Source organism: Orbicella faveolata, unplaced genomic scaffold (genome assembly GCF_042242905.1).
Source record: "Orbicella faveolata isolate gen_17 unplaced genomic scaffold, um_ofav_v1 contig_46, whole genome shotgun sequence".
In the NCBI taxonomy this organism is placed as follows: Eukaryota; Metazoa; Cnidaria; class Anthozoa; order Scleractinia; family Merulinidae; genus Orbicella; species Orbicella faveolata.
In genome coordinates, this window is record NW_028301576.1 from 7,690,001 (window position 1) to 7,717,460 (window position 27,460).

A 27,460-nucleotide genomic window follows, 5' to 3' on the forward strand; every position below is an offset into this window, starting at 1 on the left:
TTGGGTAGTTTAAAAAAGAGTAGGACGTTGTTTAAATATTCTTAATGTTTTAACTCTTTATGGCTGTTGTCAAGTTCGCTGTCCAAATTGATAAATATCTTTCTGTGCTCTAGCAATCTTAATATATAAGATTGCCTGCGCTAGTTAATCGTAACGTGGCAATGACCAACCCGAAAGCCTTAGCTACTTTGGGTACCTCGCACATTTACTTTTTATTGTTGTAATTTTTTTTCTGTGTCCTTGTTCATGGTAATATGTAATATTTGTTTACAGAATTGATTTTGAGAAATAGTGCAAAACAATAAAAATCTGAAATCTGAATCTAACATTACTTCTTTCATTTCAGAGATTTACTGCCCTGCTTTGGAAGCTCCATTTCGCGGTCTCATCACTCCGGGCAGCTGTACTGACGAAAGAGAGAATATCAGGCGTAACACTGTCTGCACATATGGATGCGAATCTGGACACTACATCGCGGGTGGAAATCAATCATTAACCTGTCAGATCGATGGATTGTGGCAAGGAACTGTGCCTTATTGTAAACGTAAGTATCGCTGTGCAAAATTAACAGAGATAGAAATAAGCTACAAACACTTCCGAATTCTGCAAAGCACTTGGTGTGTTCCCTAGGGCTACACCATTTCTTTCTTAAATTGCGATAAAATATGGATCGCCTTTCACTCAGTCAGACAGTGTGCAGAATCCAAATAGGCCATATTCGTATTCTCGGTATTGGACTGGAACTAGCTTGCAACTGAGGCCACTGCGGGGAGTCATTTTCAAATGCAAATGACATAAATCTCTTTTTATGAGATTCCCTTGTAAGAGCCTAGTTTGCAAGCTTGCTCAAGTCTCTTACCGAGAATACCAACATGGCCTAATGTGTTATAAATCCGTTTCAATCCTTCATTCTCTTCGTTGGAGATGCCAGCTCAGTTCCAAAGCGGTTAATATTGATTATCGATACCTTATCGGTGTCTTGTGCGCGCTTCATGGCTCAACAGTTTCTTGATTTCATAATCAGAATCTCCTGATTAATAAATGTTATGCTCGTATTGAGATTTAACACTTAACTATGTGAAATTATCGAAATTAACGTAGTTTCCTTATGGTCACAGTTCTCAGTAATGATCTTCAATGTTTTTATCGCTTACTTTTGTCTTTTCTGGGGAAAAGTTTTTATATATCTTCAGCAAGGAGTCTTACGGGATAGTTCTCTAGTCAATTACAACCAATCATATTCTACGAACTGCTAGTCCAACATCGCATCTCGCTGCGCTCGATCCACACGATCAAGACCTCGGGATGATAATTTTCCCATACGGCCCTCGTAGCTGGTTAATAAGATGGCAGTGTTCGCTCAAACTTGAAGATTCTATGCATAACCTACTATCAATGCCTATCATTCGCTTCACATTATAATTTCATATTTTGAACTTTCTCAGCGGTCGTGTGCCCGAAGCTGACTTTACCTGACAATGGTAGAGTGGTTCCATCATCATGCTCACAAACAGACGTCGAATACGGCACACGATGTGTGTTCTATTGCGGTGACGGATATGCACTCAGCGGTCCTAGGTACACCACGTGTCAAAACGATACTTCCTGGAGCGAGATCGCCGCATTGTCTTGTGTGAGAGGTAAGAAATATTCCCGAGCTGTACGTGAAGACTATGGTCGACCTTTACGTTTAGTTTCGCGCTGCTGATTTTTTGGTCCGATACTCGCATATTAGCATAGAGTCTGACCTCTCTCAGAAAAAGCATATTACTGTTTGATACTTCATTTCTTTTCCATTAGATTATGACTGAAAGTAAAATTACCCAAATTAATCCTCCTTGGTCAGTTGATGGTTCAACTGCTATTGTAATCCATTTGACATTCCATCTTCACTTGATGCTTCATTGTTAGCTGGAGACACAACAGTAGGACAGTACACACTCTTTGCAATATCAAAATATCAACCAGTGCTAACTGAATAAGTAATCAACTGTAAACATAATTTAAGTTTGTTTATTTGTTTGTCTTTGCAATGATTACTTCCACACGTACGCGTACTAATCAGTTACAGAGGAATTTTACTTGCCCTCTGTCGAGTCTAGCTCACCTTCTCCCTCCCCCTGCTCTAAACTTTTCGTTTCCATTAGATCGATCGAAACAAAGGCGAAAATATTGTCATGTCTCACCATTAGCTTTCTCTGCTGTTTTACTGTTCTGTCCTTACTGTTTTTCTTAGAATATCACTACACCCAATATTCTTTTCACCCTCTTGACGGTGACCACAAATGTTTTAAGTGCGTGGTCTCTGTGGTTAAACTGCATAAACACCTTTTTTCGCGTATCTTTTCCAACGAATCGTAACTCAAGTAACATCAGCATCACTAGCCTTTAAGACCCAGCATTGACCATTATGCTTTGGCGCCTCTGTTTTTGTTTTGGTTTACACGGTAGCGAGGTTTTTGTTGTTTTCCAATGCTCACAGCGCGAAGTGTATCCTGGACAAGACTGCCAGCGAAAGGTCAACGAACGTTTTGTCTACAAAATCAATCTTAGGCGTAAGTTACTCAGAGGAAGAGGATAGCCATGTAGATCTGTTTGCTTTTCGGAGATAGACTCCACCGGTTTCGTTCAGGTATTTTACTATTTACAGAATCACGTGATGTAAATAAGTTGATATGTAGTAAAGCCCAGTACACATATCACGTGATGTATTTTCAATCGGATAAAATATTGGGTGACTCAAGTCGGACTGTATACATGCATCTAATGATCTGGTACCTGTGTGTATCTGTCGTTATAGTTCACCACTAAATCTTCTTCGGCCGATTCTTATTGGTTTCTATTGATCACGTGACGAAATAGTGTTCATCTGCGGAGAGACACTATCAACCCATAGTGCGCCGTCCGAGGAAAATACCCGGATGGATAGTACTCGTCCGTAAAAATGTTTCTGTGAACAAGCGGGCTAATAGTAAACAATTGAAAGCAATCATCGAAAGTAAACAATCATCTGCATAAATTAGTTTAGTTAAATTTTACACTTGGCTTTTGCGCCTATCATTTAAAAACAGTTGCATATTTGCCCTCGAGCCTTCACTTCTCGGGCAAATATTTGTTTTAAGGACATCAATCATCCGCGGGGCAACTATCAGCCGACATTTCCTCGACAGAAACACGCAAAATAGCATGCGTACATACTACACATTCCTTAGATTTCTTAAATTTCTGTCTTATTTTACAGTTTACACGGATCCATGGATCGTGTGTCCAATCGATAGAGTAGAAGAACTTGAGCCAGACAAGTCCACAGTGGTGCTTGGATACAAGTGGCAGCTTCCGCGAACCAATATGAAGAACGTGACAGTATCGCCTAGCAACTATGATGAGAATTATCCTTTCCCTGTTGGCAGACACCGAGTCACGTGGATAGGAACCAGTGACAGTGGAACACAGAAGAGTTGTAGCTTCCATATCACTGTAAATGGTGAGCCGAACAGATTTTAGAGACTTTAAATAAATGCGATACTGTTTATTTAATCGCAGTCTTAGAGTAAATTTTTTGACATAGCACTTGATAGTAAACGAGATCTAAACTCCGCCTTGTTGTTATTTTTTCCAGACGTGACACCTCCCTCAGTCCAGAACTGCCCTGCAAGCATCGTAGATCGCTCCAACTCTCTGCAACAGGCCGTCACGTGGACACCACCAACATTCACCGATAATGTAGCCGTGGTTAGCGTACAGTCCAATCGTGATCCTGGATTTATCATGGACACGTACACGTCACTAACTGTACGATACACAGCTTTAGATGCTGCCGGGAATGTGGTTTATTGTATCTTTAACATCACCTTGGAAGGTAGTACCACGTTCCCACTTAAACTAACCATGATAAACAAAAATATATATATCACTTTGAAACACGGAACAAAGAAAAAATAACTTGCAAGAACTGCTTGTTGTCATAAGGTCATGAAGTCCTTGAATATATCCTACACATTGGACGCCTTGCAATGCATTGAATAACCACAGTTTACGTAACTGAGAATGCAATTTGTGGAATAATGAAGCAAAGATCGTGATTATACTTTTAAAATATCATCTGATTTATCCAGGTGTCATGAAATTATTAAATTCTTAGCCTTGGACAAAACATTTCTAGCCTTCTGATTGGCCCTGTAAATCTGTATTTGACCTTATATAGGAAATGAGTTATGCAAGTTTCTCTTCGATTAATATTTTTTGGCGATAGACTTGTTCGTTTACCCTCCTTGGATAAGGGATGATTATGATAAACTAGGCGTTCTGCGCCTCGTTAATTGTTATTTATCATCTCGTATCCTGGGCGGACTCATAAAATATTGTTAAATATTCCTCGAGATTTCGCGGGATAATTATTCGAATTGTCACCTACTAGGGTCATTTGGGGGAGCGGGGATAGCGCAGTGGTGAGAGCGCTCGTCTCCCACCAATGTAGCTGGAGTTCGATTCCGGCCCAATGCCATATCTGGTTGAATTTGCTATTAGTTCTCGCCTTGCTCCGAGGGTTTGTTCCTGGTTCTCCGGTTTTCCTCCCTCCACAGAAACCAACATCTCCAAATTCCAATCCGACCAGGATCGAGGACCGGCATGGAAACCAGCTAAGGGCTGATGTGGCTTCCTCTATAAATATTGTAATTTATTGATTTATTATTCTCTGTCAAAATGTCCAGTCACTAATAATCAGTTATGTCTTTAAAATATTTTTCAGGAGCAGTATGTCAGACCATTCCTAACCCCAAGAACGGCATTGCTGCTAAGTTTGGACTATTCCTACAGCTGAGGTGTGACCAGGGATACTTCTTCAACCCATACCCTGCTGGATTACCAAAGTTATTCGAGAATCCTTACTACAGATGTTTAGATAATAAGTGGGTGTCCCAGAATGACGGCGTGTCCATTCTGTACAAAGCTCCGGACTGCATGAGTAAGTCGTTTGTCTAAATATCATTGTTTTATACTGTAAGCATGCGGAACCTGGAGGAGATGAAGGATAACAGAACTTATACTAATCCGCCATACAGGCCCTATATTACTAAATGCTATCCCTCTTAAGGACGTTGCGCACTAAATACAAAGGTATTTCGCCCGAAATGGGACTATGTGGGGGAAAAAATTCTCAGCAACGGTGATTTGAATCCGAAGAGAAAATTGAGGATAGCCACGCATTTTCAGAGATAATTAGCCTGAAGTTCGGACAAAAATGCTGACGTCAACATTTAAAAAAAAAAAAAAGAAGGAAGAGTATTTCTTTGATTATTTCCTTGGAATTCGCCTTTACGTACATAAAAACAAAGATATCTATGAAGACCTTTAAAACACCTAGCAAATGGTAACAGCGCTCTTAGCGTTTCCGACAGCTCTCCTCCAGTTTGTTAAATATACAGTCGAAACAGCTTTTACCCACAGCCACAAACTCATCACGTGTTAAAATTATTAGGCTTTTTTTTGTTTTGTTTTTGTTTGTATTTTTTGTTTTTTGTTGTTGTGTTATTATTGTGTTGTTGTGTTATTATTTGTAATTATTACGCTTGCCACTTCTGTATCATAAGGTAAAAAGTAGTGGTTTGTACGCGTTTTTGAATGCTCAATGGGTGGTTTTCATCTTTTTTCTTCGGGGATGGGGGTGGGAGGGAAATCGTTTAATTCATGCTTTGAGTAAAACACAGAAAGTGTGTAACCAACAAAAGTTGGCACCGTCCTTACTGAGTATTTTAGATCGCTTCCAATCCTAATGTATAGATTTAGCCAAACCTAAAAGCGTAGCTCGTGGGCCGGGTTGTTCAGAGCCCGATTAAGCTAAACTAGAGTACGGGTAGAATTTTGATTTGAGTTTTCTTATTTTTAGGCGAGGTTTTCTGTATATTAATTGGCCTTCTGTTTTGAGTTTTCATAATCACAAAATACACTGACAAAACAAAAGGAGTGAAAAACGTTTGTATCGAACAAAAAAGTTATAATTTGGTTAACTTGTAATCCTGGATTAGCGTTAATCGGCTTCCGAACAACCCGGCCGTGTTTTCAACAAGTTAACCTAACACTAGCCCGCGATCCAATCAAAACCAGCACCTTGTCGGCGGTAAACTTAAAAAACACGTGACCTCGATGAGCTCTAAACTTAAGACCCTGATATGATCACGTGATACTGGTCAGTGGATACCTTGTTTTGGTAGGTGTCAATTGATCATAACATGCATGTCCAATATCGAAGAAGTACACGGTAAACCAAGGCTGCATGTCTCTGTCAACCTATCTTTTGGAGTATGGCCGCCATCTTGCGCGACTCCGTCGCCGCCGTCGCCGTCGTGCGTACGCGCCCACGAGCAATACCACTAGCCATGATAACCATGAGAAAATCAATACATGGGTTTCCTTTTCTTCCCTATATGAGTATGGGTCTCCCCTTGGCGACCCTCCGGGCCGCCGGAGCTCCGCTATGAACGAATTTTAGTCACGTGGGCAGCTCACGCGGCTCTACTCAGCGCGCATTTTATCCTCAAAGAAAACATCCACGCTACACGTGTGGCAACAGATTTCCGTGGGAGATTATGACGAACAGTACGTAAATATTAACAAGTCCTTACAGAACTCTGATTCAAGGCTTCACGTCAGACCATAGTTAATAGAGGGAAATGGTTGTGAAACCCAACAAACTTCTTTGTTTTATGTTTTTGTTTGCTTTTACGACCCTGACCGTGTATAAAACAATCAATTATCCACCAAGAAGATCTCGGATGCATACATTTAAAATTCTACGTGACGCACCCAGGCTACCCTACCTTCGCTTCCAATCCCACCACACAATGCTTGAATGAGTTGAATACCTGAATATACTAAGCACGGATAACTGGATTGTGTCCATATCTTAAATTACTCCTTACAGAACTCAGAAACCAATAGAAACATTTCGGTTAGGTAATTTTTACATAGTGTATGAGCGCAAAAGAAAAAATTTAGCACAGTTGTGGACCTTCCAACATCAATCTTGGCATCTTTGTTTCCTCCTTTGAAGTTTGTCGGACGTAATAAAAAAAAAATTGTTAACAGCGCACTTTGCCTCACTTTTATACAGCAGTTATTACGACTACGACGTTATTACGCCTGTCAGTACAGTAAGTGACCAATAGGAAACAGTTGAACACTATTAACATTAAAGTGACTTTTTTCTTCCTGCAGAGTATGTGACTTACACTGGTTCACCCTGTCAAGGTGGAACAATCCTATTGGACAATGCTGTATGCTGTAAGTATCACGTGACAATTGTGTTCACTGATTAAATTAGGTTATACTTTCATTTATCAAACTCCACTCTGAGAACTGCAGATAATAAACAACTATTGCAGATGGTTTTTCGTGATTTGAAGAATAATCGAGGCCGAAGTGAGTGTTATCAGGCGAAGGCTGACAACTCTTTGCGAGAACAAGATTATTCTGGATACCACGAAAAATCGAATTCGATAATTTATTTGTCACACATCGTTGCAAAAAACTCAGATCACAAGTTACATTATTTCAAACTTACGAGTGAAACCAATTTAACGCTCGTGTTTCCCTCACTTTTGCCGATGATTTTCGTCATTGGATACTCTTTTACTTCTTTTTTTACTGTCTTGACTACTTCTTTGGGTTTTTGTGGATTTTCCGCCACACACTAACCAACACTATCTCTACATTTTCGGTATTTCGTGGTCGGAAAGGCGATGGAAACAGAAAAACCTTACTAGACTTTTAATGCGGACAAAAAGGAAAGACTGCAGGCAGGGAGGCGTAGTGGCCTCCTGGTTAGTGTGCCCCTGGCCGGGGCATTGCGTTGTGTTCTTGGGCAAGACACTTTATATAATTTAATGAGTACCGGCGAACTTAATGATGGGGGTGACTCTGCAATGGACTAGCATCCCATGCAGGGAGGCTACAGAAACCGGGATAAGCTCCGGCCTGATGGGCCACTTGGAATTTATGTAGACTTCACCTTACCTGCAGGCAGACCATATTCCATTTGTTAATACGCCAATCTTACATTGCAATCTGGCCGGGCGCAATCAATTGTTTTTTTCAGATGGCGAGAGAATTTGCGTCATTTATCAGAACCAAAAGACAGTTTCATTGGCTTGGCGTAACTAATTTAGTACACTAGATGTTTATCATTTCGCTCAAATATCCTTTTGTTATAGTGAACTGTCCCCCTGGAACTCACAGCGACAACGCCACCAACACGTGCGTAGATTGCAACACTGGATTTTACATGGACGAGGAAGGAAAAACTGAATGCCAGCCATGTCCTAAGAACTACAGTACCGCCATCACTGGAGCTACCAACAAAACTGACTGTCGACGTAAGAATTGTTTTATCATTATCATTATCATCATCATCATTATCATTATCATTATTATTGTCATTGTCATTGTCATTATTATTATTTTTTTTTATTATTATTTTTATTATTATTATTATTATTATTATTACTTTTTTTTTGGAAAGGGACAAATTCATATGCCTTTATTGAAACATAAACACGTTACACTTGACGAGAAATAAATTAATGCATTTACGTACAGCTCTATTACGGATTAACTTGACAAAAAGTTGACAGTTAGTGTAGTTAGAGTGGTTAGTTGGTTGCCGGGTTGGTTGGTTGGTTAGTTAGTTAACTTCTCTCCGTTCCAAGAGGCGCATTAGACAGCAACTCTCGCTCTTCAGGTTAACCAGCCCTGCCTTGTGCCACGCCCCAGGCTTCGACCCAGGACGCCCGCTCTTGTCTGCGCTTCTTGTCCTTCTCCCTGCAATACATAGCAAACATAGGTAATCTTTTCTTCTTTTGCTCTTATTACAGGAATCTGTCGTGCAGGTCGCTACTCTGTTAACAATGGTGTTTGTCCATGCAAACGATGCCCGCATGGAACCTACCAAGAAAATGAACAAATGACCAGCTGTAAAGCCTGCCCAGTCGGAACCAATACAACACGCACCGGAAGTACATCCATTGACCAATGCGTGTGTAAGTACTGGTTTTTTTTTTTTTGTTTTTTTTTTTTTTCAGTTTCTAATGGTGGTGCCATGGGAGTCACGAAGTTTCAGGACAGGAACATGTGTATATGACAGATATGGTTTTTTTTTTTTTTTTTTTTAATTTGCTTGGTGGAATCTACATGAGATAATGATAGGAAAAAAGACACTGCATATCTTTTTTTATTATTATTCACCGCGTTTTAACCATCTGAAAACAAAAAATTTAACTTCCGGTTTGGTCAGCTCTCGTAAGGTCTCACATGAATGGCTTGAAACCCACTGAGAGGACAAAAGAACAAGCAACAGAAACAATGCCCCCTAGCTCTAAAACAATAACAGCTGCTAACAATGAAGAGAATTACAAGCTTACGAGAGCTGCTGCCCTACCTGGTCTACTTATCTTCGTATGTGTTTGTAGTTTTGAACCAAAATTGCCAACTACGCGAGGGGGTCTAATTCCTGGTATATTTCACCTATTTGGTGGGAGGTGGGGAGGCTCTATTTGCTCGGTTCGGAAAATATGTCGACCTCTCATTTACCGGAAGTGAAATCCCTGTTTTTTTGCTGTCAGCTCCTGTCCGCATCACCGGAACTGTACCTGATGCTGACTTTTCTGTGAAGGAGAACGAAACCATTTCTCTCCTTTGTAACGTTGAAGGAAGTCCAGCACCTACTGCCACATGGAGCAAAGTCGGCGGTGAGTCTGCAGCTAGTTACCTTCACTCCAGCACACACAAAAAAAAAAAACCCACAGGTTTAGAACAGTTTCCAATAGGCCATTTCCGAGTTGTCTTTTGCCTCTGTGCCAAAACGAGTCTTCGTGTGCGGAACCATTCATATGAAAGTGTGTTCCGCCTACAGGTTCATTTTCATGCAAATCAAACTCATTTTTGCAAGACTGGTTTTGCATCAAGTCTCGTTTTGAAACAGAGGCACAGGATAACTCGGATGTGGTGTAAAACCGAAACCAAAACAAACACACTGGTCAGTCACAGAGGACTCGGGCCAGTCAAAACCTGAAGCAAATACATGTAGCTGACGTGAGGTGCAGGAAAACGTGCCAGCTAGTGAATCACAATTTGTTCTGGTTTTATCATCGATTGGATGACAAAGTTGCGCGAATTCTTCAGTTTAGGCCAATCGCGTTGCGTAAAAACGCAAAACCAAAGCAAATATGACAAATATGACAAACACTCAAGTGAGAACTTTTTTTTTCACCTTTGTAAAACATATCATTCCCCAATCAGTCCACCATTAGCGCTTTGAAAGAATCGTCATCCAACGTATTTTGTTCCCAGGCTCCTCTCCTTCGTCAGACCGCGTGACAGTCAATAACATCCACGACCTGGAATCGGAGCTGACGGGCGTAGAATACGTCATTTCCGGGGCGATTGTCTCTGACTCTGGGACTTACAAGTGTACGGCGGCCAACACAGTAAACTTGGTTACCAAGGAGATTACTGTAACTGTTACAGCTAGCGTCTGAGTCGTCAGTGAATGGCAAGGTATGAAAAACCTATGATTAAAAATAAGATTTTTTCATCGCAACCGGTGTTGGGCGAACAGTTACTTAAGATCACTCAGTACCTCGTTAATTCAGCCATTCCCGCACGGCACGGGTTAACTATCACTTTTTGATGCCCTGTTCCAGCAAAGGTCTAGTTTTCTGGGTTTATTACCATTCTTTAATACACCGGGTCGCCCTGTTAATTCTCCCAAACTTTGTTGGGCTTTCGCTGGTCTCTTTGACGGTGTGTTGTCTAAGGGTTTATTATAAATCTACTAGCGTTCTATTGCGAATGCCATTCTTGTATTGGCTACACTACTCACTATCTATTCTGTTGTAAATAGTGAGTAGCCTGGCAGAGTGTGGTGACACAATGGCGGCCGCTTGTCGAATGTTATTCCTCATTTGTTACTCCTCTGTTGCTGACGCCCCGCAATTTTTATTATTCAAAAATGGTAACCAACATGACCTACTAAAACTTTCAATATCTTCAACGTAAGTTGATCAGGAAATCTTCGAGGACCTTATAGATCTATCGCGTTAAATTAGGAGCACGTCACAGAATGCGCATCTTGGAAAATTGTTGCCCGGGGGCTAATCAGATTGCGCCTTGCCAATAGTGCCCCAGTCGGTTAGCCTGGGTTACGCTTTACACTGACATAATGAAAACTGCGATTAGTCTCGATTTCTTTCTGAATTTCGAGTAGGAAAAACGCGTAATTCCCTTGTGCGTCAAACTCAGTAGCCACCTTCAGGGGTAATAGAACGCGGTGTTTTACGAGCGGCGAAGAATGAGGCTCCAGGAACCCACCTAAAAACTGATTTGAACTTTTACTCTATACCCAGATTTCAGATGCTTTCAAATTATTACCTTTGGAAGACATTTCTTTGAAATAGTTTGCTAAGTAATTGCATCTTTGTTATTGTTTTGCAGATAAATTAAGTGAACCTCATATAGAAGAAACATAACAGACAATCCACAGTTTACAAAGAGTCGCTATTTCATGATAATTCTAATCGTAACTGGAATCATAACAGAAGAGAAATAAACGGTGTATAACACGTCAGAAAGTGTCTCTTGATATACGTTTAAGTCCTTCTTTAACACTATAATTATTCGAAGACATAGTTTGAGCTATAGCTATCCCTTGCTGAGAACAAATACATAAACAACAACTTTTATTTGGCACGAAAGTATGCAATGTAATTTGAAAGGCGAGGGCATTAAGGTCCGAGAAGCAAACGGCTTTCCGACTTCCAACCTCGACAGAAGCGGCGAGCTTCGAGGAACAGGTAGCTAGTGTTCTTGGACAGATATGTGTACATGTTTTCAAATTTTAAATCCTGATGTTTTTGCACAAGGCCGGTCTATCTGGGAGACTTCATTTATTTCCAAGATTTCTATTGTCAAAGTAATTCTCGTGGCTGGCCGGATTTGTGTAGAGCAGTTGTATTGTAGCCATTTTTCCATAAGAGGGTTGGTGCACCGGTTAAGGCAATGAGCCAAGGGAATATTAAGAGCTCTGAAGACGGAGCAGCTGATGGCCTTTTGAAGCTCTAAACAAATTTATTTATTGCTCTCAGTAAATCTTTAAGTTGGCTACAGTGGCAAGGGCAACCTGCACCGATTATAAGGTTCTTTATAATTGGCCAAACGAAACAATAGGTAAACAGCAAAAATAATACCCCTAGCCCTAAGAACAAACGAGGTGCGCGCGGATGAACAACTGAACGAATCCAAATAGAGGTTTCAGAGAAGTACAGGTCAACTGGTGTTGTAAAATCAAAACCAACGCAACCACTTTAGCCAATCACAAGGGACTCAAACGATCCAATGAACCAATCAAAACTCGAGCCAAATACGCATAGCTTGCAAGGGTCGCGCGGGAAGACGTGTGCGACGGTGTACGAGTGAGTTGCGATTGGTTTTGGTTTTGCTTCTGATTGGATGAGAAAGTGGCGCTAGTATTTTCATTTCTATTTCAGTCGTTTGGCGTAGTCATGAAAAATAAAGTAAATGAGAATCACTTGCGACGCTCACTTGAAAACCGCTCTATGATACATTTGACCAGCCAGTTTCTTTTGTTTGTGATAGGTTATTTGTCGATATTTAGTAGTAGTAGTAGTAGTAGTAGTAGTAGTAGTAGTAGTAGTAGTAGTAGTAGTAGTAGTAGTAGTAGTAGTAGTAGTAGTAGTAGTAGTAGTAGTAGTAGTAGTAGTAGTAGTAGTAGTAGTAGTAGTAGTAGGAGTAGTAGTAGTAGTAGTAGGAGGAGGAGGAGGAGGAGGAGGAGGAGGAGGAGGAGTAGTAGTAGTAGTAGTAGTAGTAGCAGGACTTTATTGAAGTGTCAAGGTATTTAGCTTTTAGCAAACTGATTGGGGACACTAAAGACTTCCGCACACTAGCCGATTTTTTGTCGTAGAACTGCAGATTTTTGTCGGGGTCAAATCGGGTGAAAATTTGTCGGGCCATCAGCTTGCCGCACACTAGCCGGTTTTTTGTCGCGGCAAACCGCGTTGAGGCGAGGAGCCGAGTCATCTGAAATCAAGATGGCGCCTATTCCACTGACGTGACTCTCATGACATTTCCTAATTGGTTGGGGCGTGCGCGAGCCCCGACAAATTAATTGTCTCGGTCCACCGCGCACTAGCCGATAGGGCCCGACAAGACGTTTTGAGATCTAGCACTGTCAGATATCGCCCGACAAGCCTCGATCTTGTTGCAGACTTGTCTGAATTCACCGCACACTAGCCGACTAGTGAAGAATTTTTGTCGGGCGACAAAAAATCGGCTAGTGTGCGGCGGCCTTAATTTAGTCATAAGTAAATACACAGATAAAAAGAGGAATTAATTAAACAGGGATTCGATATTGTTTACACAGTAAACACCTGTCGATGCAGATACAGCAGCATTAAACAAATCTTATATATTTACCGAAAATCTAAGCTCCAGGCGCTTCTTTCGTTGAATTTCCTCGTGTGTCCCCGAGAAAACAAAAAAAAAAATAGAGTCCGTCAGCCATTGTAAAACAGAGAATCACTTAAATTTCTCATTCGAAAATCCAAGGAATACCTGCTTGACGATCGAACAAAAATCTGGCTTAACTGCAGGCTGTAAACAGTTCCATAAGTAACTTCATGGCCAGTAGATTTAAATGAAAGGAAGCAAATAGAAACAATAAAATTTTCTAATCGCAGTTGCAACTAGTTACACTTAAAATTCTAAATTAAGTCTGGGAACAATCTCAATGTCTAATTTTTCATTGAGATATAATCTGGAGACTAACAAACCTAGCTGATGCAGGTGATTTTAATAATTATAAATAATGTATTTCTCCTACCGCACCCAAGTACTTATCACGTGTTTCTATTGGACATTAAATAATATCAATTTCAGTTCTGCTGTGAAGCCTACTGGCAGCTAGGCCTGACCTAAAACAATTTTACGAATCATCAGTCGAACAAAGTCCAGCAAGAGATACGAGAAGAGCTTTCATCCAAATAACGAACGCTATCAAGATTCGAAGACTGAATTTATCTATACTTCAACCTTAACCCAGCAAGATGTCTGTTCTGGCAGTTCTCTTTTGCATCGCAGCAATGCTACATGCGACAGACGCATTTTGCGAGCGGCTGTACAAGAATCCATACTGGATACCCAAGGCTCTATGGCAGAGAGCAGCCGAAGCCGACATTGTCATTTACGGCAACGTGGTGGAAAGTCCATGCGCTAAGCCAATCTTCGTGGTTCAAAATACCACGACGGTCTCTCCGACTAACACCACAAACTCGTCAAGTACCGTTCAAGAAGTAACGCCCAGAAGCGTCGTTAACATCACAGAGGGAAATATGACAGATATCTGCCCCATGCGTGGTCTCTACAACGTAACATTGAATGTCTCGTGTGTAATCAAAGGAGGATCTATACCGCACCAAATCCATCTGAGTTCATTCGGCTTTGGTCCAGAGAAGTGTGTATTCTACAGCGTAAGATATAATTACTGGGAAACAGCGCAGTCGTTCCATGTATACAAAGGACTAAACTACCTTATCTTCTTAGGGCGGTGAGTTTGAAGACCTTAGCTTCTTTTTCAATTCCTTGCCGCTTTTTCAGCTTTTTTTTTTTTTTTTTTCTTTTTTTGTTTCTTTTGTTTCAGCAGATTCTATGAAAATTGTAATTTGATTGACGACTCGTGTCTTTCCAGTCACGTTCGCCTTTCTGTTTTTCTTTCAGGTAAAATTGTGGCAGTACTTTATATCTAATTATTTTCGTCAATAAAGCTTACTGTAGACAATGAAACAGGCGTCAATCTTGTTGTCCAGACACTTCTGAAATGCGCACCAAACAGAAAAGCGTGGAATTTGCTTTTGTTTGCCTTAGTCTACGAACGAACATTTCATCCAATTGCAAATCCTCTAGACTGCTTTTCAGATGGGCCTCTGGTTAGCGCCAGGATTCGAGAACTCTGTACTTGTCCTCACCTTTGTGATACGTACATGAAAAAAGTATCTAAAGGGTATTTATTTATAGTGTTATAGAAGAAAGAAATCGACTGTGTATTCTTTAAATCACATTCACAGTAGACATTAAATTGTGATATTAGGGCGGGTTTTCCACCTGTTCCACTCGTAAATTATTAATTACAGCAATTTTGCAGATGCTGTAGAATGACTAAAGAATTATAACGGCTTTTTGTTGCAGTTGTTAAATTTCATTTATGGTTAGACCGGATTCGTTCTATTCCCTCAATAAAAGAGTCTGTTTGAAGTTTGTTTTTGGTTGTTTGAAATTCGTTCTTGGAATGAAAATTCACGGAAGAGCGCGGTGTCATTTCCGCTCTGATCTCGTTCCCAGTCTCTCAAATTTGAGTGTAACGCCCTCTACCAGGTAGTCCATTGGCTCTGAGAGATGAGTCCATTGCAAAATCATTGCGGTAAAAATTTGAAAGTGTCTTAAATGAGATTTATTTTAATTGTAAATATAAACGTGAAACTCGAAGAGATTCCCTTGTATTTACTCTCATTCCATGAAACACCAGTCATATTTTATCTTGAATGAGTCTCTAACAACCGATATACTTTCTCTTGCAGACACACAGTAGCCAGTAATTCTCAGGGATTTTGGCCTCATGACGTCAACATGCAATACTCAGCGACAGAGATCACTGATGAGAAGTATCTCGAACGAGTCTTTCAGGCGACTGGTGGCCATGCGCACGCGCCTGCAGGAGTGAAAGAACCACACAGTATTTGTACCCCATATATCGCGGGCGCAGGGACTTCTCACGTGGACTTGTCTTTTGTTGTACTGATACTGCTGTTTACGAGTGGATTGCTTTCTTTCTAAATGTGCAGCTTGTCAAAATAATGTTGCTGCATAAAACTGTGTTAAACTTAAAATGACTAACTACGTTCGCTCATAAGGCCTCGCCCTCGAGCACTAGAGGTTCGAAGAAAGTGAATTGTTCAAGGGAGAGCAAATTGTTGCCAGGCTTCAGTTCAATTTGAGATCCAACTTTGTGCAACAACACTTTTTTCCATAGCTTCACTTCCCTAGCATAGTAACTACTAACAAAACTAGGCCACAATTTTAGGTTTTAATCGTATTTTGACTTTTTGAAATCCTGCTAAAGATTGTACCCCCTTAAATTAACGTGGAAGATTTTCCACCGAACGCAGTTATGAGCCAAAATATTATTTAACTTTTCACCCCTCACTGATCATGATCAACTTTTAATTGAGCACAGCTTACAGTTCATTTTTTTATTTGAGCGGTTATTAGCCTTAAACCAAATCAGAAATAACACTCAAAAAGAAGAACACTGACAACAAAACTAACGTGAACTAAGGTAAGCGCTGACAGCAAATGTAAATAGCCGGGCATGTAATGAAGCAATCAGATTTGGTAGTGAAAGCATGCAGTCTGCGCCAAGCAAGGGAAAATAATTCTACGCCAATGACGATTAAACAAAACCAAATATTTCGTATGGCTTATTTAGAGTTGATGACACGGCTTCCTCTGACCAAACCCCGATTAAACTCAGCTAACTCTGCAGGTCTTTAGAGTAGTAAACCCAACAAGGAATAATTCCAATTGTGTATTAATTTAGCGAGCTAGATACAGCTTTCCGCGGCACTAGAATTCGGTGCTCTTTCAAGGCTCAAAAACACCAAGAAAAAGAAACTTTACCTTACTGCTAGCAAATCATAGAAGTAAAAAAATTGACTGAACGAACTTTGTAAATAGAATGTTTAATATTTTTCCATGCAGTCCTTATCTCAGTTGTTTGATAGCAAGTTTATTTGAAATGTTGTGTTTAATGTTGAAGACAAATGACATGGTTTTACCAAAGACATTAAATAATATCAATTTTCTGCTGTGAAGCCTACTGGCAGCTGGTGTATAATGAAATAAACTGGCGTTCAATTGTACGTGGTCTATGATATGTAGTAACAGTCCTTGTGTACAGCTATCTTGTTGGTCACGCATACTCGTTTAACAGGTTCTTGTGTCAGCCATCTCGATTCGTAGACGCCCAAAACATAACAGTCAAGAGAGTTCTTGGGTACAATAAGGACTTTAAAGGAGAGGATCTTGATAGACCCTATTCATAAATGGCTGCCAATTAAAAATTCTTTGGTTAGTATGAAAATTAGCCCAACTAACCTCGCTTTTGAGTTGATAATTCAAAGGAATTTTTATCCTCAAACTAGTTTGGTTGGTTGAAAATAGAAAACAAACTGCGGTCACAAACATGACAAAACAACTCATGTTGTAAAAACCTTGATTTAAGAACTTAACGTTTCGTATGCTTCTACATACATCATCAGAGGTATAAAACGGTTAGCTGCATTACAATAAATTTAAACGATAAGACTAGTACCTAATAAGGAAAACCGGTATCTAATAAGGAAAGAAATGACAATGGATATAAATGAAAATGAACAGACTTCAAATCTTCTGAAAAAAAAAAAAACATATAAATGGCTAGTAGAGAAGAAGTTTCTCACTGCCAACATTTTCATTAAGTGCTGGTTGCAAATCACGAATCAATAATGTTTCTTTAATTTTACAATGCACATCAGATCGTCCGGTGGCTAAAATGTCAAAGTGATCCCATTTTCTCCTGTGGCCTGTCAAGGTCATATGGTCTGCCACGGCACAAGCGTAGTTAGTGCTCGTCAGCGCTTTAAAATACTCCGTTTTCCTGTCATATAACCGACGCTTTGTTTTTCCAATGTAAAAAGCGTTACAATCCCAACAAACAGCCCTGTACACAACCTTCGACATAAGGGAACGGCTGAGTCTGTCCTTACAGGGGAAAAAAGACTTAACACTTCTGATGACGTATGTAGAAGCATATTATCGTATTATCGACCTGAATAAATGTTCAATGCACGTTAAATCATAATATAATTTTGTTTGGGCTTTCCTCACCTGGTTTTAATAACAAATTTTACAATACTGACGAAAACAATATTTCATTAGCATTTACTGGTCCACTTCTGAGAGAGGAACCACGTTCAGAAAAGAGTTTTTATCGTGTCCTCGCCTCTCCCTTAACCTTACACATGCACGTTACGGAATAAATCTATATTATCACTTAAAAAGGTAAATTGCTTTTCATCAAAAAGGTCTTATTTTTTTCTCAAAGTAACAAACGCACTAGTAAGGCAGGTCCTACATTAATGATTAAAGGCCAGTATTATTTGCCAACGCCCTTTACAACAGGTGACAGGTATATTGTGGGGCATCATTCCACATTCTGTATATGTAAAGACCGTAACAGTCAAATTGAAGAATGCTGTTAAGTGTTTAGGCGAGAAGCCAGGGTTTTTTACTGCTGAGATTGCCATAAGCTCTTGTACTATTTCTAACGCTAACTCGTTTAGAATCAAATCAATTTGTTACTGTGATCAAAATGTTACTGCGCGCGATGGCAGCCGTAACTTTCACGGCGCTTTTCGTCGCGTCCTTGCTGCATTCGAGCGACGCAATCTGCAAACATCCAAAAGAGACAAAAGCCTGGAAGAGGAAAGGCTTAGTCGAGCGAGCCATCCAGTCTGACATTGTTATTTATGGTGAAGTATTCAGCAGTCCTTGTTGGAAACCTGGCTTTGTCAAGCCAACTGCAGCGCTGCTAACAACGACAACGCAATATCCAAGTGGAGTCAACTCAACAAATGCAACGAGCAACGCCACAATAACAACTTCGTCTCCTTTGACAATCAATACCACCAGCCCCACCACTAATATGACGACGGTTTCGCCTACACCTCCGTATAATTGCAGCTCGGAATTTTACAACGCCATCATCAAGGTTATCTGCGTGATGAAAGGAGGTTCTGTACCACAGTATGTGTATCTGCAGGGTTTTGGTCATGGCGAGGGAGTTTGTTTGGATGAATCTTATCACGACCATCACGCGTACAATATGTTAAAGTACCTGATTTTTATCCAACGGTAAGATTTCGTTATTTATTCTAGATTTGCATTCATTTAAAAATTCTGTGCCTTAATAATTTTTTCACCTGCTTTCTACGTAAATATATGCTCTTCTTTTTTAACAGACATTGTTGGTCTTCAGACTTTCTTGTGCCATTTTATAACTACTATTTTCGGTTAACATATTTTGGCCAAGGATACAGTATCTAAAATAGTTGTAAGCACAGGACTGTTAAAATCGTTCCGTCCTGTATTCTGTCTTTAGTTTGGCTGTTTTCCCCATTAAAAATGTTCTTAAATCCTCTGTTCTATGAACTCCCATTCATTTTCACTCAAGAATAGGTCGAAATGCGTATACGGTAGTTCAGTCAGTTTCAGTAGGTCTTTTTGTCCTCTCGGCTTCGACTCGACTAAAGATTATTAGCTTGAGACAAAAAGTTTAGCAAGCTTATCTACGTTTCTAAAAGACTTTATCACATATCGACTCATCGATTAGAATATACTTCCTGACTTAAAATTTGTAACTACGCTATACAATGTAGTTATGCAACGCTTTTGATGATGTACACGCATCTTATTAGATGTTTTGGTGCGTAGTGTCGCTGTATATTTTTACGAGTTGTGCCGTATTTTGACAAGCCCGTAGGGCGAGTCAAAATACAAACAACGAGTAAAAATAAACAGCGATACCACACACCAAAACATCTAATAAGAGATTTACTGTCCAACTGCTGTAGTAAATAAATTTATCAATAAAAGAGCAAGAGTGTGACAGTCTTTCGTGCGCGCGCCGACCTGTTCGGCAAACAGGTTTTTTACTGTACAAATAACTGTACAGCATCGCTGTACATTTGTACTGTTATTTGGACGGTATTCGCTGCAGTTGAATAATAATCCATGATATACCACGAGAGAAAGTTGCATAACTCTTTTAGGTACTTTGCTAGTTTTTTAGCGGAGCTCCTGCGCGCCGAAGGCGAGCGGAGCCCCATACTTAAGGAAATTTGGTAACCCATCGATCTCAAAAATTCTGGTTGTCACGTTACTGTCCGTACGTCCGTACGTAAGTCCGTATGCCAAACCCAATACCTTGAAAAATAAGGAAGGGTCTCCCAAGTTTTTCACGGATTCTAATAACTTGCGCTTGACTTCGCTGGTAAAAGCTAGAGTTTTACAATTTGTCATATAACCAATCCGTTAAAACAAGGTCGATATATAGTGATGAAATCAGCATTTTAGTGTGCGACTTCGAACTAAAACAAATGCAGACATGGCACAGTATTAAAAGCAATTTAGTCCCCGGCGTTGAAGAGACGGCCTTTTCAAATGTCTTTAAACATCCCAACAAAACAGTCTGCATCAAAACCATTTGTAAAAAAGAAATATTTTTTTCTATTCCTCAGGCTGAAAAACCCAACTGGTAACACTGTATTTAAAATCAACCCAATTAACTATCAGCCTGCCGCTACAGAGATAAACGACGAGAGCGCACTGGATCCAGTCTTTGAAGCCATTGGCCGGAATGCCCACATGCCGCTAGGAGTCATGGGTACTACGGATAGCGTGTGCAAACCTTACGTTGGTTCAGCGCGTGCTTGCTGTTCAAGTGTTCTGTTGATTATATTCGTGTCCAGTATTTTTCTGATGTACTAAACGTGGACCTGCAGAGCTTGGACTGCATGACCGTGAAACAATTTAATTAATATACTAAACTTTTTAAATCTCGGTGTCAGAATAGAAATTCTCCTCACTAGCTGAAAAGTTTTATATAGTCCTAGTTGAGAGAATTTCAATATAATTCTCTTGATACCCATGCAGATATGTTTTGGGCGATATATCTGGTCAGAGAATTGTATTTTACGTGAAATCTGAGTTCATTGTAGACGGGAGTCCATCACTGACAGTCTTCTTCCTGGTGGGGTTACTTTTAGCAATGTATTTCCCGACTCGTGAGTTAACTTGTACTCTCAGAGCGAAACGTTTCTACCATAAACGTCTTCGTAACCATGTTTTATTACATTATTTCTCGCATTGGTATAAATCAAACCCGTGCCCATGCGTAATAGTTATAATTATAATAGATACAGCTGTACACATTTGAGAAAACTGCAGCTGACAAGTTTTGCCCGAGTAGTGACATGATTGAAGCTAACACGAACGTGCTCAGTATTATTACAACAAATCATGCAAATAATAAAAATGCTTGAAAATCATTTGTCTATCAAAATGAAATTTGTAAACTTTGCTTACGACAACGGTACCATATGTATATCTTTGTATAAGCTATGAATGCCGGAGTGTACGTGATACGATCATTTCTTTCACAGCCACTTAGCCATTGGTGTTATATCGGGTCAATTATCAAGTATAAAAAGTACTGTGAGTGAGACTAAACAGCTTACACTGACGCTTTAATCTCAATATCTAAACCATGTGTACAGCTTGTCCATTGTGCACATGCGCAGTACAATTACGTCATAAGCCTATTATGTAACATTGGCAATGGTGCATGACGTTAGTTATCTATCTGCATGCTCGCCATTTGGCTTTTACAAGTACATAAGACAGGCACTTTCCGCTCACAGTGCCTCTCTCCACCCAGGTGTATAAATGGGTCTGCGGCGAATTTGATGCTGGGGGGTAACCAGTATTCCATCCAGGGGGGTCTAGAAATGCTCTTAGTCGATGCTACCGAAACCGGAGATAAGCGCCGGTCTGATGGGCCACTTGGTTCATATGCAGGCTTTGCCTTTGTTTCCGCCTCTCTCTCCTCCTCAGTCTGTCCTCCTCAGAGGAGGCTAGTGGGCTGGTAGTTCGGAGCATCGTCCTCCGGGCGCATTTCACCTTCGCCTCCCCTAGGTAGGGGACAGTTTCTGCCGCGTTCTGATTCAAGTACAGGTCGTATTGTAGCAGGTCGGTAGCATTACATCAGTATTCAGGACACATCAATCACTTGTCTTTTTTACGAAATATTGCCATGCTCTGAACCAGTTGTTCTTAAAATCTTGCCCAAGCGCGTCAACGTTTTATAAAAAATGTTCTCAACGAACTGAACCAGATATTAGCCTCCGTCGCAGTCAACTATGGGCGAAGATCGAGATATATATGTGGCTTATCGTATCATTCCAAAGTGGACTGAGTAGAGGCTTATTCAGGGCAGTTCTAAACTCGTCTAATAGAGGAACGGCAAACAGAATTCACGAGGTGAAGAAGCATTTGATAAAAGACCAGTCGGAACCCAGCATCCGCTTCAAAAGAGCTTTTCTGCTGAGCTTAACACGATTTTCCGTTACGACTGAAGTGGAGTTTAGTGGTATAAATGCACACGTGTGGGGCCATAGTTGTTTTTTAACATTTAAAATAGGGAATTCCCTTTTTTGCGATTGCTTCGGGTACGTCTTAGCTCTAAAACCACGGGTCACTTCAATGGCCGTGCCGACGTTTGTATATTCACCTCAATGCCTAAAAACGTCACTTGACATTACAATGTCACTGCTGCTACCGACCGTGCTAACAACGTAGGTGGTCCAAGCAATAAAAAAAAAAAAAAAAAAAATTCCAGTGTTTTAATCAGCTCCGCCAAGATGGCTAAGGTAGGCCAAGACATGCTTCGTTTTATGAAGTGATCGTATGCGCGAATTTTTATTTAAGGTATTTAGCTCAAGAACATGTTAAGACTGTAAAATCTGCCTTGAAAATCAGTGAATGTCAACTCCGACGCCCATTTGATTTGCCTAGTTGAGATTTTCAAGTATTTTGCAAAGACGGCATATTTCTATTATCTATACAACCAAAAAACTTTGTGGTGAGATGCAAAATTTCGTCAAAACAATGGTACAGTGATAATTTGCTAAATATAACGTTCTTTATATTATTTACATTTGGGATGTCTTTCTCCAGTGTAATTTTTCTTAACCCTTTTATCTTAATTACAGTTCGTCACGGCATCGTAATTCTCACAGATTGACTTACTATTACACTCCACAAAAAAAGCATAGCTGTTAAATACGTTTTCTGAAAGCGACTTTTTCAAACTAGTTGTTGTTTACAATTTTTTATGTCGCTACGGTCAGTTTTGGCTATTCAACGCACGTTAAGTCAGCAATGTGTAAAATTTCAACTATTTACTCTGCCCTGTGGAACCGTAGCTTTCAAGCGGTATTCGGCAGGGGATTCCAACATGCAATCTGCTAGTTTCTCTGTGCCCTGTCCGCCTCAAGCTGAGAGCTATTTGTCCGATCATTTTGGAATAAATCTGTTTTGACGAGAGAGAAGACAGCTCCCTGTTAATTCTTGCATGATAGTTGCAACCATGCGGTTTGAGCCCTTAAAAGCGGCATTGTTCAAAGCAAAAAATAGCTATACAAAGCGGTTAATTGTCCATGAAATAATACCTCCATTAGCAACGAAGTTTGTCACTTCAAGCAAACTATGTGCTTTTAGGGAGTTATTAACGTGATTCTTCAAACATGATCAAAAGCTCAAAAAGCTACGGATCACAGCAACAAGGACTTGAGAAAGCCAGTCTCATTTGACATTTGTCATTCATTCGGTCACAGCCGCTGACTCATCCGATGCGCGCATCAGTAAAGCTTTTAAAACGGAAAACTCTGAACAAAACAAACGGATGCGATAACGTTTTGCGTTCATGTGCATTTAGACCTTATCCCGCTCACGCTGCTTACGCATTAAACTTCATAGTTTATTTATTTACAAGATCACGGACCCAAAGATCCTAACCATCACTCAATTCTACTTTAATTACATCTCGCGTGTCAGACCTCGCGGAACGTCTTTGAGAGCTGTACTTTAATACTGAACTACTGTAGTGTAATGAGTTATCGAAGGCTAATAATTTGCTATCAAACTGACATTAATCCCTCTTCATAAAAACGGAATTAGCCGATTACTAGTGTTTCTTTTGACGCCATTTGTACAAAGAACACAATCTCCCAGATCTTATTACAGTCCATCTGTCTGTTTATCCTGTCTTTGTCAAGACACCTTCGTGTGTCCGAGCACCTTTTGTTCGTTCGTTTGTAGAAGCTTTAACTTGCAATTAATTTCTAATCGTCAGTGCATTAAGACCAAGAGTATTCATATTAGGCAAGATAAAGTATTCACTCCCGTGAGCAAAGAACCGTCAGACAAAATTAACTAACGCGTATTCAAGTAAGAACGAGACTTGTCACTTAGTCTTCAATTTAACCAAACAGTTTTTCCCTGTGAAATATCCATTATTTACAGGGTACTTAATGATTTTTTTTAAACACGGCTATTTGTAAACAATAAACGATCAATTCACTGTACACAAGTTCATCGGCGAACTTAGTTAAGTCTTGCTGCGAATGTGCATTCTGCGTTGCTGTGAAATACGCCGATATTGAGTGATAAGTAATATATTTTACCTCAGTTCTGGTCTAGTACAATGTGTTTTAAGGCTATCTGTCTTATAATGTACTATAAGAGATTCTAACAATTTCACAAGCTGTTATCTGTTACGTGCGGTTTAACTCTAACCAGTCGCCCAAAAAAGCGAGCTAGCTCGTCATTACAGCCTTCTCGAATGAACTACTTTAATTAAGGTTTTCCTGTGGCAAAATGCGACGACAAAGCATCTTCCGCAACCGCAAATTTGCTGATGTTCCTGACGTTGTAATCTCGTAATGTTGGAACACACGTGTTAATATACATTGCACATTTCCGTTTCGCAGCGCGCTCGGCCATTGTGTCGCAGAAAGCACTCCATTTGAAGTAGCGTGTTTGCGCGAAGTAATGAGTTATACTCAGTTCAACCATGATCGTGCAAAGGTGAATTGCTAATTGAACGCAGATTCATCCTGGGAGAGGAGCACGGAAAATCGCGCGAAAGTCGCGCGTTGTAAATCCCACGCGATCACGAGTCAAAGCGCACTTTCATCGCTTTGTGTGGCGATTTGTTTACCTTGCCTCAGCAAAGCCAAAAATCAAGTTTGGTGCCACTTTACAACGACTAACACCAAACCGTGAAAAATCAACACGAATAACCAACAAATATTGCTCGTCCAACAACCTCCGCACCTTGTGGAATGATTGTGCAACAGAAAATCCACATTGCCGTGTCTCAATACGGTCGTTGAAAGCAAACTGGATTTCGTGCGCTTATCACTCAGGCGAGAGGACAGTTTTGTTGTTGTGCGACTCATTTGCGTAGACGGAGAAGTGACAACATGACACTTTTTGCGCCTTCTCTTTTTGTGCTTGTGACAATGAATTTTCTTTGTGCCGCTCGCAATAGCGGTAGGATGAAAATGCGGCTGAGGTGAACCCTTTGGACAGCCAGGCAAGCTATCTTTCGTTGCTCCTAGCGGTAAGGTAGCATTCTTTCCTACCATGTCCACAATGTCTTTAAGCACGGCTCTACTTACTTTGTGTTTGATAGGTATTGTTGCGCTTTGGACGTTGACTTCGTCAACAAAGAACGCTGTATTGTTTTCCTGTGTGCCCGTGTCTCTGCGAATAAATGCAATATATGTTCTGTTCAAATAAGCGGCAGAATGCGTACACAATCCTCCAGTGAATCCAAAGCCGGAGACGTTGATAAATTGAGGGACTATTCCTCCTTTGAGGGTACAGTGAACTTCAAAGAGAGCGCTGTACAGACCCTGATGGTCTTTCTTCGGTCCTTGTCCGGGACTCGCCCTGACTGTTCCATATATCACGATGTCTGCTTTCTTTACTCGTGCTCTGGGCCTCAGCGGCAACCAACCGTCAGGCGGTGAGCAACAGAACGCGATCAGAATGTAGTTGAGCAAAATCCCCGAGAGAATTACAGCATGCGCGAGTTTCATTATGAATCGCTTATCCCGACAAAGGCGGCTGAAGAATATTCCCAAATCAAAGGTTTGCGAACGGGCTAGCTAGAGACTTGACAACTTTTATGTCGTAGCAAAACTTGAAGTGCTAGCATCGAATGACAGGGGACTGATTTGAGGGGGCGGCGCAAAGCTTTGTGGAAAGACTCCGCGGGGACCCAGTTGTGTAAACATCTCGCAATAATTTGTTGATCCAGCCGACTAACAGTATTAAATTGCAAATGGTGTACCTCTTGTGTTGAGACTGTTGATTTCAAATTAATTGTACAAATATTGATTAAGATTGCGCGCTTTCTCGAAACGGGGTCAATTTTAGAATGGTGAATACGTATCAAATGCCCTCTCAGTCGCTTTTAGCTGCGCGGAAATTGAGTCGGAAGCATTCAAGATGTTATTTAAGGTTATCACTGCAGAAGGAACAGGTTCTGGAAGCAATAATCGGATTAATCAATTCCCGGTAAAGCGATACAACCGTGCAATTTAAAGCTAGTGGACTTGTTTAATCTTTTATATTATGCTTCGTCACTTATCTGTAGTGCTGGGTGACTGAAAACTGGTAAATGCTTAAACAAAACAAATATGCAAATCAGGCTGCTTTAATGTGGCTCGCTAAACGGAATGCAAGGGAACACAAGCATGACACGCGAGGTCCAGGGACACAAATGTATCTTTCTGTGTTCGTCTTATCAGCGTGGATCAGTGATCGAAACCCAAAATCCGCAGACATTTCCACCAAGATAAGATTGCACTGTTTTGATAAAAAACATTCCCCTTGTCTTAAAGCTGCCGTGTTATGTGATAGGGATTGAAATGTTCTTAAAGAAAGCTTTTGTCTTCGCCAAAAACACACTTGATTTGTTGAAAAAAAGCAGTACTAAATAACTCTGAGACCGGAAAAACAAACAGATTAAAAACACTACACAATGGAGCGACTCACGACCGTCTTTTTTGCCTTTTTCCCTCTCATGGTTTTTTCCAGGTAAAATGCTTCAGATGTTTGAAAGAATCAATAGCGTTTTTAGCAAGCCAGATGGTAAATTCATCTAATTAAAAATCTTTTATCGCTGTTTCTCATGAACTTTTCTCCGAGAGACACATCAACTGTTGTAACTATCTTCAAAGATCAAAATTCCAAACATTCTAATCCGGTATTTAAAGAAAGCATTGCAGTCGTAAACAGCTCAGTATTTTGTTAAATAGCGTATTCAGTTTCCTACGAATTGCGTATTAAAAGCGCATTAAAGCCAAAACAAAACAAGTGGGCTAAATCTAATCGGTTTTGTCCGATAAGTTATGTACAGTTTCTTATGGCTTGGCGGGAAGCAAAACCGCAGCGCAATTTCCTATGTGACGTGCGCTGTGCATCATCCGCATGATCTGAAAAACAACTCCAAATATTTGAGCTGGCTTCGCAGTTTGCACAAGGTCAATTGAGAAAACAACGAAGCGATAACATAATTGCACCCAGCTGACAAAAGGCTCTATATTAAGCTCAATCTAGAGGCGTCTAAAAGCTCGCGGAAGCATTTAATTAAAAGCACTTAAAAGAGATATCCGGTTATCGTACGATAAGAGCTTCAGATCTCTGAGGTTAACTTTCGAAATTTCCG

The 27,460-nt window shown here is 40.4% G+C and overlaps 4 protein-coding genes and 1 long non-coding RNA gene across 5 annotated transcripts in view; 3 read left to right on the forward strand and 2 right to left on the reverse strand.

Moving 5' to 3' along the window:
- The window catches only part of LOC110040832 (uncharacterized), a 50,765-nt gene extending 39,141 nt beyond the window's left edge, over positions 1–11,624 (forward strand). Inside the window, exons 35-45 of the mRNA XM_089277558.1 lie at positions 347–544; positions 1,446–1,640; positions 3,242–3,484; positions 3,620–3,859; positions 4,751–4,966; positions 7,216–7,281; positions 8,211–8,372; positions 8,871–9,035; positions 9,618–9,743; positions 10,345–10,551; positions 11,488–11,624. Coding sequence (XP_089133684.1) covers positions 347–544; positions 1,446–1,640; positions 3,242–3,484; positions 3,620–3,859; positions 4,751–4,966; positions 7,216–7,281; positions 8,211–8,372; positions 8,871–9,035; positions 9,618–9,743; positions 10,345–10,532 — 1,799 coding nt within the window. The 3' untranslated portion in view covers positions 10,533–10,551; positions 11,488–11,624. The remainder of the gene's footprint in view (positions 1–346; positions 545–1,445; positions 1,641–3,241; positions 3,485–3,619; positions 3,860–4,750; positions 4,967–7,215; positions 7,282–8,210; positions 8,373–8,870; positions 9,036–9,617; positions 9,744–10,344; positions 10,552–11,487) is intronic.
- Positions 1–27,460, reverse strand: part of LOC149098203 (uncharacterized) — a 443,460-nt gene that overhangs the window by 240,265 nt on the left and 175,735 nt on the right. The window lies entirely within an intron of this gene.
- Positions 13,961–16,982, forward strand: LOC110040874 (uncharacterized). Its single transcript, XM_020746144.2, has 2 exons — positions 13,961–14,614; positions 15,642–16,982. Exons 1-2 carry the CDS (start codon positions 14,115–14,117, stop codon positions 15,895–15,897), a joined length of 756 nt encoding a protein of 251 aa, XP_020601803.1. The 5' UTR covers positions 13,961–14,114; the 3' UTR covers positions 15,898–16,982.
- LOC110040878 (uncharacterized) lies at positions 18,112–21,209 on the forward strand. The gene is made up of 2 exons (XM_020746148.2): positions 18,112–19,014; positions 20,400–21,209. Exons 1-2 carry the CDS (start codon positions 18,473–18,475, stop codon positions 20,647–20,649), a joined length of 792 nt encoding a protein of 263 aa, XP_020601807.1. The 5' UTR covers positions 18,112–18,472; the 3' UTR covers positions 20,650–21,209.
- On the reverse strand, positions 23,678–26,163 carry LOC110040881 (uncharacterized). Its single transcript, XM_020746152.2, has one exon. The coding sequence runs from the start codon at positions 25,824–25,826 to the stop codon at positions 24,963–24,965; it is 864 nt and encodes a 287-aa protein (XP_020601811.2). The 5' UTR covers positions 25,827–26,163; the 3' UTR covers positions 23,678–24,962.